At 36.4% G+C, this 12,819-nt stretch overlaps 4 protein-coding genes across 4 annotated transcripts in view; 2 read left to right on the top strand and 2 right to left on the bottom strand.

The window, feature by feature from the left end:
- Positions 1–1,447: 1,447 nt before the first annotated feature.
- On the bottom strand, positions 1,448–3,253 carry abracl (ABRA C-terminal like). Its single transcript, XM_065256129.2, has 3 exons — positions 3,180–3,253; positions 2,260–2,327; positions 1,448–1,890 (listed from the first exon to the last, which is right to left on the bottom strand). Exons 1-3 carry the CDS (start codon positions 3,236–3,238, stop codon positions 1,706–1,708), a joined length of 312 nt encoding a protein of 103 aa, XP_065112201.2. The 5' UTR covers positions 3,239–3,253; the 3' UTR covers positions 1,448–1,705.
- Positions 3,254–3,867: 614 nt separating this feature from the next.
- Positions 3,868–6,125, top strand: slc25a27 (solute carrier family 25 member 27). Its single transcript, XM_065256126.2, has 9 exons — positions 3,868–4,134; positions 4,263–4,454; positions 4,525–4,609; positions 4,688–4,810; positions 5,148–5,260; positions 5,352–5,436; positions 5,510–5,602; positions 5,708–5,810; positions 5,896–6,125. Exons 1-9 carry the CDS (start codon positions 4,050–4,052, stop codon positions 5,965–5,967), a joined length of 951 nt encoding a protein of 316 aa, XP_065112198.1. The 5' UTR covers positions 3,868–4,049; the 3' UTR covers positions 5,968–6,125.
- A 126-nt stretch (positions 6,126–6,251) lies between these two features.
- ptrhd1 (peptidyl-tRNA hydrolase domain containing 1) lies at positions 6,252–11,602 on the top strand. Its single transcript, XM_065256127.2, has 2 exons — positions 6,252–6,755; positions 7,068–11,602. The coding sequence occupies exons 1-2, from the start codon at positions 6,546–6,548 to the stop codon at positions 7,236–7,238; spliced, it is 381 nt and encodes a 126-aa protein (XP_065112199.2). The 5' UTR covers positions 6,252–6,545; the 3' UTR covers positions 7,239–11,602.
- Positions 11,603–11,699: 97 nt separating this feature from the next.
- The window catches only part of ncoa1 (nuclear receptor coactivator 1), a 62,570-nt gene continuing 61,450 nt past the window's right edge, over positions 11,700–12,819 (bottom strand). The window contains exon 21 of the mRNA XM_065256121.2: positions 11,700–12,805. Coding sequence (XP_065112193.2) covers positions 12,638–12,805 — 168 coding nt within the window. The 3' untranslated portion in view covers positions 11,700–12,637. The remainder of the gene's footprint in view (positions 12,806–12,819) is intronic.

Here is a 12,819-nt window from a genome sequence, read left to right as displayed (position 1 = left end):
TTCCTTTATATTATTATTTTTATTTCTTATGTATCTTTGGTTTTTATTGTAATTTAAAACAAAATCTAATTTTTTCTGTTGGTTTTATTCATTATATATCTTTCTTTCTTTCTGTGTCAAGCAAGTTCAATAACTTTTGTTTATGAAATGTGCTATATAAATAAACATGCATGGCCTATTTTATTAAGATTCCTTCAACTTTACTGATCAAGAGATAACATGCAAACATCTAAAAATATATTAATTAATTAAATTAATTAAAATTACATTAAATTAATCTAAATCTGTTTCTCTCAACATTTTTGTCTTATGCACATTTAAAATATAAAAAATAAATTATATTATAATAATATTGCCCAAATGTATGCATTGTTGATGGTATGCGAACGTTTTTATATTTTTTGTGGATATCTGAAGAGTTGTTGACTAGACAACACTGTGATCAATCACACTCTTTAAAATACAACTTCATGTACCTTTCAATTTTTCTTAAATACTTCTTATGTGATGTATACTATATTTTTTATTATTAATAGCCTATTTAATAATTGCACATCCAAGTTTCACCAGAAACAGTATACGATTTGTGACATACAGGTACCAATTTTAATTTCAAATACTGAGATAACATGCAAATTGGTATGCAGCGTTAGTATAAATCAAAAAGCATCCTTGTGGGAATCATTAATCTAAATCTGGTCTAATATAGCCTTAATTATAAAGCTTATTCACATACAAAAAGTATATTTATTATTTTAACTATTAAGTAGTGTCTTAAAGATAATAATGCATTTTAATAACTCCAATTCAGTGTGTATATGCCAGTGTTTATTGTGCTTTTAAATATTCCAGTCATTCCGATAATGCACGATTATAAAATAAAAATTAAAGCACATATATAAAATGTGAAACATATAAAAATGCAGATGCATTTTTGTAAACAAATTGTTATGGAGAAATTAATATCAATCATGCATCAAGTGGACACACTCCCTGTATTTATTCTTTGCGTACATCTTTATTTCTTTTTTGTTGCTCATATATTAAGATTTAACCTGAGCTTCAGTGAGTGTGACATTTGTAAAGACATAGATAACAAGAATCTCAAATAAAAAATAACATGGTGACTAAACTATTTTATAGTTACAGACATCAATAAATGTTGCTTTTAATTTAAGCTGCCTTATTTTTCAAATGTCTTAATATTCCACAAATGTGACAAATAACAATCGCAAACAAAGTCATTGTAAATGTATTGCAAACAAACTGTCCATGATTACTATTGAAAGACGACAATTATGTAAGCCATAAAATTACACATCAATGGTATAATCTAGTAGAGACTTACAATCACCATAAACTGGCGGCAGATTTTCATTACCATAAGATCAAAAACAATGTATTCCAGTCCCAGAAAGTTGTTAACATCATGATCATGCACACTGCAATGTTTTATTATGGTTTAATGATATGGCTATCGAGCTAGACGTGATTAAACAGGGAAGATTACTGCATTTCAAAACTGTTGTGCAAATCACTTCCCTGAGAGAAAAACTGGTGTATAAAAATATTACAATGCAATGTACAAAAATGTTACATTCTCAAATATGTGCTTATCAAAATGTAGATTGCTCTCACTTGGTGGCGGTGAAATCTGAAAAAGACTGTGTACTTGTTTACTTGGGTTTAGAAAAGACAGTCAGATTCACTCCTGCAGTAATATGACATCCACATTATCATGAACTCCTTGCAGTAAGAGCTCCCCGTCAAATGTGATGATCTTCTTTCGTTTGGCCGCTTTCAGTGTTCCAACCAGAGCTTCAAAAAGGTTGGCACAGTGGTCATCATTAAACAAGACTCCAAATTTGACGCTGATCTTGCCATCGGCATCTGTAAAAAGTGTCAGGGTCATTAAACAGTATGGACATTTCAATTGAGGAGCTCAAATGCAAATACTTTCCCTGACTTTTATTCAGGTTTTAAAAAATTACAAAAAAAGTGTTTTTTTGAGTTAATATGGGAGCCAGACAACACAGTCAGAGGCATAATTCTATGTCAATAAATGACAACTAAACATTCACGTGAAATAATTTTGGAAAATTTGATTGAAAGGTTTCAGTAACTCCGGAATTCCTCTTTCAAAGACATGTCAAGACCTGTTGGTGATGGATAATTATGACATGCATAGACCCGTACTTTTTAACAATTACTGCAACTATAACTAAAAATTGTTTTGATAAAGAAGAGAGCAATACTTACTTGTGTTGCCCAGTCGACGAATTTCATCAACAAGAAGACCAACTTCATGTTCCACATTCATTTTGGCACTGCAAGGATACAAGCATGTAAAGGTGAATGGCAAGAATTTACTTTTTAACAAAGATTTACTGGACAAGCCATTTGACTATATTCAAATATATGGTGATTCCTGTCTGACCATGCAAAAGTAACTAGGTTTTTCATGTAATGTACACCTTGTAATGCTTTAACGCAAACTGGAGGAATGAATAATACTTTATTTATATCATCAATGTCTCTCTTACATGCATTAGAACAAAAAACACACACATACACAAATGCACGCACGCAATAAACAATAGCTAAACACTGAGATTTAAACATTATAATATACACTTCTAATACACGTCTAATTATTAAGCGCCCTCTATGGAGGAGTGGAGTATTGCAACGCCGCACCCTACCGGCTTATTGCAGATGCTGGCCATTTAAAAGCTACAAATACTTAACCACTTAAACTTTGCATACGGAAATAATGCGTGTGACCAACATAACCAGTACAAGACCACAAGATCGTGTTAAAATAATAATAATAATTCAGCACACGGCATAAACGTGCAGAGTGTTCACAGAGCACGAGGACTTTCATTTGATCAGGCAATGCGGAAGTGCGAATCTTAACGCCGAAAGTGAAGTAAATGGGTGAAAAAAATGTTATTGGTAATCACAAAGGTTTTAATGCGAACATTACCTAAATACTAAAGTATATAATAGTATTTAAAAAGCAAACACTGTTTTGTTCATAAAAGCAATCATTAGACTGGATCAAAACAGATGACATACAGATTTTGTAATAATAATCAATAACTCCACTGATAAGTAAATCGTTTAGATCACAAACATTTAAGCATTTTAAAGTTTAACATGCCCAGCATACATACCTCTGTGATGCTTTGTACCTCCGCTCTGTAGGTTGAATGAAATAAGAAAGCACTACCATAGATGGCTGTGTGTGTGTGTGTGACGTCACGCTAAAAGGCACTCCGGATTAACCTAGTTACAAATGAGCATGCAATGCTTTAAAAGCAATTCAAGTTTATTCTTGCAAATTTATTTTCAGAATAAATGTAAATTTAATTTATGTAACTGTATTATTTATTTCTGGCAGCTAATGTTAATAATATAAATAATATTGTTAATAATACAGCTTGTTTTTGTGCTAATTAGCTGACTGTGACGAAGCTGTGACCAGTTTTACGAACTAACATTTTAATTAAATGGACATTGAAATATAAAGGGAAATCTTATCCACTTGTTTAAAATGCTTGCATTTCCTAAGCGCAAGGTGGCAGTACAAAGCAATTTATTACCGACGGTTTTCTAAATGGCACGGGAATATCCTAATAAGCTATTTTGTGTTTTCGACAGCGTTACTGCAAACAAACATAACAAAATGTAAATGTATGCAGTAAATAAGTTTTAAAAACGTGTCAAAGCTTGACCGCCTGAAGCGCATGCGTGAGAAATGCTACGCTGTCGACGCCCCTAGCGACTGGGAAATGTAGTTCTGAATGAAGACCGGCTTTTTGTAGTACTACGTAGGTAGGGGGATCTTTAAATGTGCTGACCAACCAAATCGTCTTTCATTAAAGGTCATAGTCCTTTTTGAGCAATGTAAACGTAAACAAAGCATGACATTCAGACTTGCGGTTATTTCGGGAAATTGAACATACGCTGTTGTATTACAGCTTGCTTCTATAACAATTTCCAATAGTTTTATATCGATCTTTGTGAAACAGAAGAGACCTACAATGGCTTCCATTCAAGAAAACACGCAGTGGCCCCGAGTATCAAAGTTCATTCTCTCTGCATGTGCTGCAACTGTAGCAGAATTAGGTAGCTACACTTTTCGTTCATTTTACAACATGCAAAGCCTATATTTATTATTATTAAATCTATTTAAATCTATTTAATAGTACTTAAAAAGGCACTCATCTGTGTGATTTTTACTGCTTTTGTTTTAGTCACATATCCCCTTGACCTTACCAAAACCAGGCTTCAGGTACAAGGTGAAGGTGGTACCCATCAGAATGGTTGTGGTGTACGTACTCGATCCCAACACAGGGGCATGCTAAGCACAGCTGTGGGTATTGTGCGCGAAGAGGGGCCCTTCAAATTATGGCAAGGGGTCACACCAGCTATCTATAGGCATATAGGTAAAGCACTGAAACGTATTTGAATCCTCCAGTTTTGACTCCTCTGACTTTTAAAGTTCCTTGTCTTTAGTTTATTCTGGAGGCAGGATGTTGGCCTATGAACAGCTCAGGGAGGGAGTTTTGGGAAGGTCTGAAGATGGAAGCTTTCCATTTTGGTGAGAGACAACAGTTAGTGACATTTTAAACATACAACAGTATAAATCATCAGACCAGCATGTGTGACGTTCGTATAGGAAAGCAGTGATCGGCAGTATGGTATCAGGTGCTTTGGGCCAGTTCATTGCTAGTCCAACAGATCTAGTAAAGGTTCAAATGCAGATGGAGGGAAGGCGTCGACTAGAAGGGAAACCTCCAAGGTGAGACACAAAAGCAGTCTAATTCAGTGGATACCCTGCTGAAAAAAACAGCATCAAACCAGCATGGGAATTATGCTGGTTTAGCTGGTGGTCACAGCATACCAGCACCAAAACACAACATATGCTGGTATGACCAGCATGGGATGCTGGTGCTAAAGCTGGTTTAGCTGGTGCTAATGGTGGTTTGTTGCTGGTGCTGATGCTGGTTTAGCTGGTGTTCACTAGCAAACCAGCACTAAAACACAACATATGTTGGTCTTGCTGGTATGCTGTTTTTTTCAGCAGGGTAATCCCTGTGTACTTTAATTATATGGCTGAGTGTTTTTTTTTTACACAGAGTAAACGGGGTCTACCATGCTTTTATGAAAATCATTACAGAGGGAGGAATAAGGGGCCTTTGGGCTGGATGGGTGCCCAATGTCCAGAGAGCTGCACTGGTTAATTTAGGAGGTATGAATATAGCAGAACAGAGACTAAAATTCAAAAATCTGTTGACAGATTGTAATGCATTGGATGTGTTTCATTTCATATTTACATTCAGACTTGATGACCTATGATACAGTAAAGCATTTTCTACTAAGAAACACATCCATACAGGACAACAGCTTTTGTCATGGACTGTCAAGGTAAAATTGTATATTTTTTATGTAATTAACGCAGCTAAAGGTTTGTCATATTTATTCATTTTTTTCTGTGTAGCATATGCTCTGGATTGGTTGCTGCAATTATGGGAACACCAGCTGATGTGGTAAAAACTAGAGTTATGAACCAGCCACGGGATTCAAATGGGAGGTTTGTTTGGTCATCTTTGTTAGTTTTTTATTAATCATTATTTACATTATATTATACTGTGTATATTTTTTCTACAAAAAAATATTTTACCATCCTCTTATACAGGGGCCTTATATACAAGTCTTCTATAGACTGTCTGGTTAAATCAGTGAGGGGAGAAGGGTTTTTATCCCTCTATAAAGGATTTCTTCCAACCTGGTTTAGAATGGTAATAGTAATCTAAATATGATATGAGTTTAATGTTTTTTCACATCTTTATGCCCTTTTTAACTCTTTTTTTATTTTATTTTCAGGCTCCTTGGTCTCTAACCTTTTGGCTAACATTTGAGCAAATGAGACGAGTAATGGGCTTGGACTCATTTTAATGATTTTACTAGAAGAGTAAGCAATGACTAGACTCTGTATTTCCTTTTTACTTTGTTCTTTCTAGTCTCAAAAACTTGATTTTCCTGCACACATATGTATATGTATGTAAAAGACAAAATAAAACAGTGTTGGGAATCACTGAAGCACTGAATTTTTTTACTGTGCAAATATTATTTTATTTTAATACAAAGCTAAACTGTTTTATTTAATAGACCAAATGATAAAGAAAAAGGACCCAGTAGGAGTCCAGCATAAAAAGGGACTTGTTAGTGACCTTAAACTTTTGAACAACAGTTTAAATAATTTTTAATTCATTTAATACATTTTATTACAGTTCTACATTGTATGTGTACATTAATGAGAATGAGATATTGCTGTAAATTTTATAAGCTGTGTTCAACTTCCATCTAAAAAAGAACTGCAAAGGTTTTTAAAGAATATAGCACAAAAACATATGTGAGCAGATACCTAAACCAAACACTAGAGGCCGTCTTGTCAACGACTATTCCACACCGGAACGAAAACAAGACCACACTGGCAACGTCACTTCCGGTCTAGGACTATCGCGTGTGATAAAATGGCAACACCGAGCGGTAGCACATCCAAGCGTTTAGTCCAATATGTTATCGTGCGCGCAGACCTGATACACACTTTATCGTGGCCTTTAGGTGCTGTTATAACTCAAGCTTGTCACGCGGCCACTGCAGCCATTCATTTAAACTACAATGACCCCGACACTCAGGAATATCTGGGAGAACTGGACAGCATGCACAAAGTGGTGCTTCAGGTATGTACTGGGTTTCATTATTATTAATAAGAGGTTGTTTTTTGACGTCATGTGCCGCTGCGCAGGCAGAGCAGCGTATGACATCAAAGGACAACGAGAGCTGCGTTTTTGCGTCGCTCTCGCGGTGTTTGATGTCATACGCTGATCGGTATGCGCAGCGCCATGTGACGTCACTAGCACGCCCATTTCCAACAATTACAGCTTTAAACTGTGGGATTCATGTAGTGATATAATGAACAAAAAAACTTAAAATACAATTATAAAAGAAACGTACCAGCATCTAATTGATGAAATTGTCTTCTTTTTTGACAGGCACCAGACGAGGCGTCCCTCTCCACCCTTTCAAATACTCTGAGCGAAAAAGCGATAGCGCATAAACTATGGATGGAGCAGCCCGAGAATATTCCTACGTGTTTGGCTTTGAAGCCCTACCCTAAAGACACTGTGCACCCCTTTCTAAAAAAGTTTAAACTTTTCAAGTGATAAAGCTAAGCTTAGAAATAAAGACTTGCCCCCGTAATGGCATGTTGCAAAACTAATAATCATGGCATGGTTTGTATAAACACGATTACATTTGTGTCAAGTGCAATTTTAGCTGTGGATTCCCGTCAACTTGATGTCATGTAGAGTTCAGCAGCTGCTGCACAACAAGAGCATATGAAAGGCCATCTTGCCACATCATGGATTTAACTCCACATTTGTCTTCTGTTATTAAAATCATAATGCCAATAGGTCTCTAGCATAGAGAGAAAATATTTAATATTAATGCAAACTACAACATCTTATTTGTGTCTGTAAAAACCCTTATGTTTTAAAGCTAACAGATGATACAGTGTTTCACATTTGCATAATAAAACATTGATGCATACCAATTTTGTCTCATGTGTGGCCTGATCTGTGAATCCAGATGAAGGTGGATTTTTCAGACGTAGATAAAGATAGCACTGGCAGTAGTCCTTTTAAACATGGTGCTTTATTGCAATGTGTTGCATTCTCACATTCATGGATGTTATAGAGATTTGTTAGTCAAAGCATAATTTCCTTCAAGGTATGTATCTTCACCTTGGAAAAGCAACATATGGGGCCATATGCACGAGGTGTAACGTGAATGTTTCTTGTCTGTCTGAGTGTATGTGTGTAATGTATGTGTAAACTTCAAATCTCAGTTCGAGCAGCCACATAATTCTGTGAAATGGACAAAGAAAAAAATAAGACTGATTCAGTAGATGCTAAACACAGTTTTGCAGCCCACAGGACACTCCTGCAGGTGCTGGACCCAGCATGTGACTGATTGTCTACAACGTCCCAAGAAAGGTAGGATTCTCCAGATAAACCTGGATTTATAGAGAAAACAAAACAAAAACATGACAAAACATGCAGAAGTCTCCCAGATACATCTTCATTCATAATGTCCCACACCGCCGCAATGATACCTCTTAAGAAATACGTTTCACAAGTATTATACAAAACTGGACAAAATGAGTAAAATGTATATATCTATATATATTTGTTTATTTATATTAATTTCACAGGTGACAGGTGGAACCTTGCCCTAAAGAAACAAATACCGTTTCAGTGGAGTTACAAACACATAACTTCCCTTCACCAATATCGGTATATTAATAAGGCAGCACTTACAATATGCAAAAATTTCAGGTAAACAGTAGCTACTATAGATGACACTGTGTGTAGAGATGAAATCTGAATGACAAGGAGAGTGTGTGGTGGTCAATACGTATGAATCACTACAAATGGACATGCAGTGATGTCACCATGAGGAAATGCAGATTGTACGAGTTTGCATAAATGGTTATTAGCACTTGGCACTGAGCAGGGCCTCGAAGCCTACAACACTTAAATGCAGACTGTGATTGAACTGAAAGCGGAGTTGAATGAGGAATGTCTTTAAGAGATATAACCCGGAGGTGGTCTGAACATCGACTAGATTAGGATGGGGGGCAAGGGGAGGTGGAGCACCTGAAGAAAATAGGCATAGTTAGATCTATGGTTCTGCAGCAGAAAAAACACCCATGTAGCAAAGGCTCAGCTACCCTGCGCTTTTATTGGTATCCAATGATTAGGGCCTAAGTTCTTTACGAAGAACCTGAGACGTGCGAAATGGCATTTAACTTCACAAAATACATTCAAGGGGGGTATTTTATTTTTCGGCGTTCTCATTTTAACATGGTACTACTTTGTAATGGCCTCTTTCCTTATAATTCGCGTATAAAGTGCAAAACTAGATTGTATTCCTTGCAAGTTCCTGGTACGTTTAGATTTTCGTAAAAAATTCATGTAAAATACAGCAAAAGTCTTAGAAAGGTCAGTATAAGAAAATCCTCATAAACAAGAAAACGCTCATCAAACTGTGAGGAGCAGTCCACTATGCAGAAAATATATACAAGAGGCACCTCAAATTTGGTATAAAGAATCCAGCTAAATAAAGAAGTCAAATATCCAAGTATAGTTGCATCAGTATAATGTTTTAGCCCGAGTAGTTCAAAACCACTTGTTTTGAACTACAAATTATATATATATGTATATATCCTTGAGTTAAAAAAGTAGGAGAAACAGGAGATCATTGTAAGCATGCATCGCTTGTTCCTGTACATAACACTGCAGTCCAAGTAATAATTTTTTGTGTCAGTTTTAAAATAAAAGCCAAATGCTTTTAATTTACCCTTAAGGTGCATAGCTAGCTGTTGAAAATGTATTTTTCTTCCTGAAAACAGTGTCTAGAGTGCCTCCCGAAGAGGCGTTTGCATGTTTGGTAAGTCAGTAGCAAGAGGGGAAGGTAATTCAATACTGAACTACAAAAGAATCATAAACCATTTGGAACTAGCGCTACGGGGATCGTGTCAAAAAATATAGATAGAAATATAGATATTAAAAAAACACAAGCACAAACTGTGGAACAAAATGTTAGTGTTCAAATATAGCAGGGTATGAGAAGCCTTTTCAGGAAAAACCAAATGCTACATTTGTTTTGTCCAATTGCATGAACCTTGCATATGATATGAATCTTTTAGTATATCTTGAAGCTTTGGTCATTATTTCGTTCTTATCTACACATGGCAAAACTACAACAGGCAGTTGACGAAACCCCACTGTGATAACCCAGTACTGTTCTCAAACCAAGGTTCCACTCATCAGAGCTGTTAAAACTTTGACAACAGAGAAATTAAATAATATGGCCTTTTTTTAAATTAACCCGTACAAAAGCCAGTCCATGCTGCTTCTCCCTCAGCAAAGTCACATTCAGCAGTCGCTAAACCATTCTCACATATAGAGCAATCTCAACACCCACAGGAAAAGTTGCAGGTATTCAAAAAATAAAATAAAGAAAGAAAAAAAAAATCAAATCAGGACATAGTTTCCATATTAAACACCAGATATACAGTATTAATCACACACACATACACGCTTTCAGACAGCCACATACACATCTCAAAAAAAAAAACCTAAACGAAAGAAAAAAAGAAGAATAAAATAAATGGAAGCAAGTAGTTATTACCACAAACTCGGAGCACTACATTTTCTTGATTCTGAACAGATACATATTCACATTTATCTGTTATATACACAATACTTTGATAAACCAGGTTTTGAATAGGTCTATTGTACCTTGTTGTCGTGTACTGACTGTGAGAGGCGTTATAACAGAGCATAAACAAAACATAAAACATTATTAATAGGCGCTGTCCGCTAGTTCGGTACATTTGGCATAAACATAGCAAATGATGACAGGTAGGGTTCATTAAATGGACAAAAATAAATGAATCTGACCCACTGCATAAAAAAGTATTTCCAACCATTATTTGTTTTTTTTTGCTATCTACACAGGAATGCCTGTTCCCCAAAGAGGAGGGCAGAAATGAACGTTACAATGTCCGTTTTCTTCCGTGACCCCCAAAAAATGTAAAAACACTGAAAATTACGTGTTATTCACTCACGTTGATTTCTGTAACGTCTATGTACATTTAAATATACCGAAAATTTCATCAGTACACACTTTCGGTTGAATTAAATGAATGAATGAGGATGATCTGCTTTACGAAACTTTACAGTTCCTTCGTAAGGACAGTCTGAGCTGGTGTAGCGTTGGAAAAGAGGAGCCGTTCTTCGTATTCAGAGAACACACACAAAGCCACGCCACTTAAAACGCACGAACAGAAGAGCACTGTCAAAAGCAGAATGAAAATACGTGGGAAGGGAGACGGTCGTGCGTGCAACACTTTCCAGTGCCTGAACAATTTCGAGTGTGCTCCAATTACGTTGCACGATTGCTAAATACTTGGAGACATAAATTTCGATCAATAACATTTTAAATCTTTATTTTTGTTTGTTTTTAGTAAAGGGCTTGCTAATAACTTAAAATAGAAAAATAAAAAAATGAGGTCTTTTTGATTTTCGTTAGTACATTTTACATTCGGAAAAAAATAAGCTTTTCGATTCTTGTAATGTTATTGCATGTTATCAGGTGTGTTCGAATCATTTTTTAAATTAAAATAATTCTCAAGGGGTCGACTAGTAGGTAAAAGAATGAAAAATAATGCTGATGAACAGTGTCTGACTGGGCAACAGTAGTCTTATGAGCAGTCGAAGAGCTGGAGAATGCAGCCGACAGTGGTGCGTCGTGCCGCAGAATCGGGAGAGAGCACCTGTGGTTTGCAGGAGCAACCTTGAAACACTCAACCGAGTTGAAAAACAAATGTACGATCTACATTTTTGCGCCTGTGTACAATGCAAAATAACGTTTGTAACATTTACTTGGGTGTTAAAGCATATTTTTCGATAACAGACATCGATCGTAAAAATCTTTATATATATATATATATATATATATATATATATATATATATATATATATATATATATATATATATATATATATATATATATACATATATATATATATATACATATATATATATACATATATATATATACATATATATATATACATACGCTTAGAGCACACAATACCCCCCGGATAATATTGAGGTTTGTTACGTTTGTAACACTTTTTGATTTTAAAAATAAATTTTTAAAATAAAAACAAAATTGATAGATTCTCAAAGCTATTATTAAAAAAAGCAAACTGATCATGATGATGCTTTTAAAAGGTGAATTGCCTGTATTTTGAAAGTGTGGGTTTATCTCAACTTTGTCCGTTTATGCTGTACAATAATACCAACCTGCACAACACATAGCCGCAAACAACACTGAAAGGCTGAGTTGACCCTAAGTGGCTCGTATTCACAGCTGCTGGGGGGGGGAAATGTGTAGGACATAAACAAAATCATCTGCCGTTTCAAAACAGTCTTGCCAGGAAAGCCTGCGGCATACAAATACGCACAACAGAGCAGTCTCCCATCCGGGCGATGCTTGTTCTGAAGACGGCGACAGACATTAAAAAGCAACGAAACAACAAATAAAGAGGTGGGAAATACTTCCCATCATCAGGCACTGCTGGGGAGAGCCTACCAGTCACAGATCCAGCTGAAACTGAGCAATATACCATGAAAATAGCAACAATAGGGCAACAGCCCGCCCCGGTTTCCAATCCGACCAATCCGAGCTCGGCTGCCGTGCCGCTCTCCAAGAAGCACTGCAACGGTGGCCTGACTGATAGGACGTTTAGCCGGCTGAAGCAGCAGGTCCTTGTACAGACTTGGCAAATTCTTGCAACGTGATCTTTACTCCATTCAGGAAGCAGACTTTATAAAAAGTGACCAGGAATGAGCGCTCCATCAAACGCCTATGAAATCTCACAAGCCTGGGCCCAGGCACCAACCCTGCAGATATACTGTATAGAAACCGAAGGTGAAGAATACAAATCTCTATGTGTGGATACGGTCCTCTGGCAGGTGTTTGAGGTGTCACTCGGTCAGGAGCTGCTGAAGCAGGCTCTTCTGCTGAGACTGGGATGTGGGGGTCCCGCTCGGACCCTTTTGGGACCCTATGGGACCTGACTGGTTCAGGTAGGAGTCGCTGCCCACCAGGTTAACCGTGCATTGGACATCAGCAAACACCTGAACCTGCTGTACCTGAGGGAAAGGAT

Source organism: Paramisgurnus dabryanus, chromosome 12, assembly GCF_030506205.2.
Source record: "Paramisgurnus dabryanus chromosome 12, PD_genome_1.1, whole genome shotgun sequence".
In the NCBI taxonomy this organism is placed as follows: Eukaryota; Metazoa; Chordata; class Actinopteri; order Cypriniformes; family Cobitidae; genus Paramisgurnus; species Paramisgurnus dabryanus.
This window is presented reverse-complemented; position numbering and strand designations above follow the sequence as displayed.

Excerpts from the sequence above, each read along its gene's own strand:
- abracl (XM_065256129.2), bottom strand. The coding sequence starts at position 3,238 with ATGGTAGTGCTTTCTTATTTCATTCAACCTACAGAGCGGAGGTACAAA. Across the intron at positions 2,328-3,179 it reads AGGTACAAAGCATCACAGAG|TGCCAAAATGAATGTGGAAC; the intron begins GTATGTATGCTG and ends GTATCCTTGCAG. Across the intron at positions 1,891-2,259 it reads TCGTCGACTGGGCAACACAA|ATGCCGATGGCAAGATCAGC; the intron begins GTAAGTATTGCT and ends CACTTTTTACAG.
- slc25a27 (XM_065256126.2), top strand. The coding sequence starts at position 4,050 with ATGGCTTCCATTCAAGAAAACACGCAGTGGCCCCGAGTATCAAAGTTC. Across the intron at positions 4,135-4,262 it reads TGCAACTGTAGCAGAATTAG|TCACATATCCCCTTGACCTT; the intron begins GTAGCTACACTT and ends CTTTTGTTTTAG. Across the intron at positions 5,261-5,351 it reads TGCACTGGTTAATTTAGGAG|ACTTGATGACCTATGATACA; the intron begins GTATGAATATAG and ends ATTTACATTCAG.
- ptrhd1 (XM_065256127.2), top strand. The coding sequence starts at position 6,546 with ATGGCAACACCGAGCGGTAGCACATCCAAGCGTTTAGTCCAATATGTT. Across the intron at positions 6,756-7,067 it reads TGCACAAAGTGGTGCTTCAG|GCACCAGACGAGGCGTCCCT; the intron begins GTATGTACTGGG and ends CTTTTTTGACAG.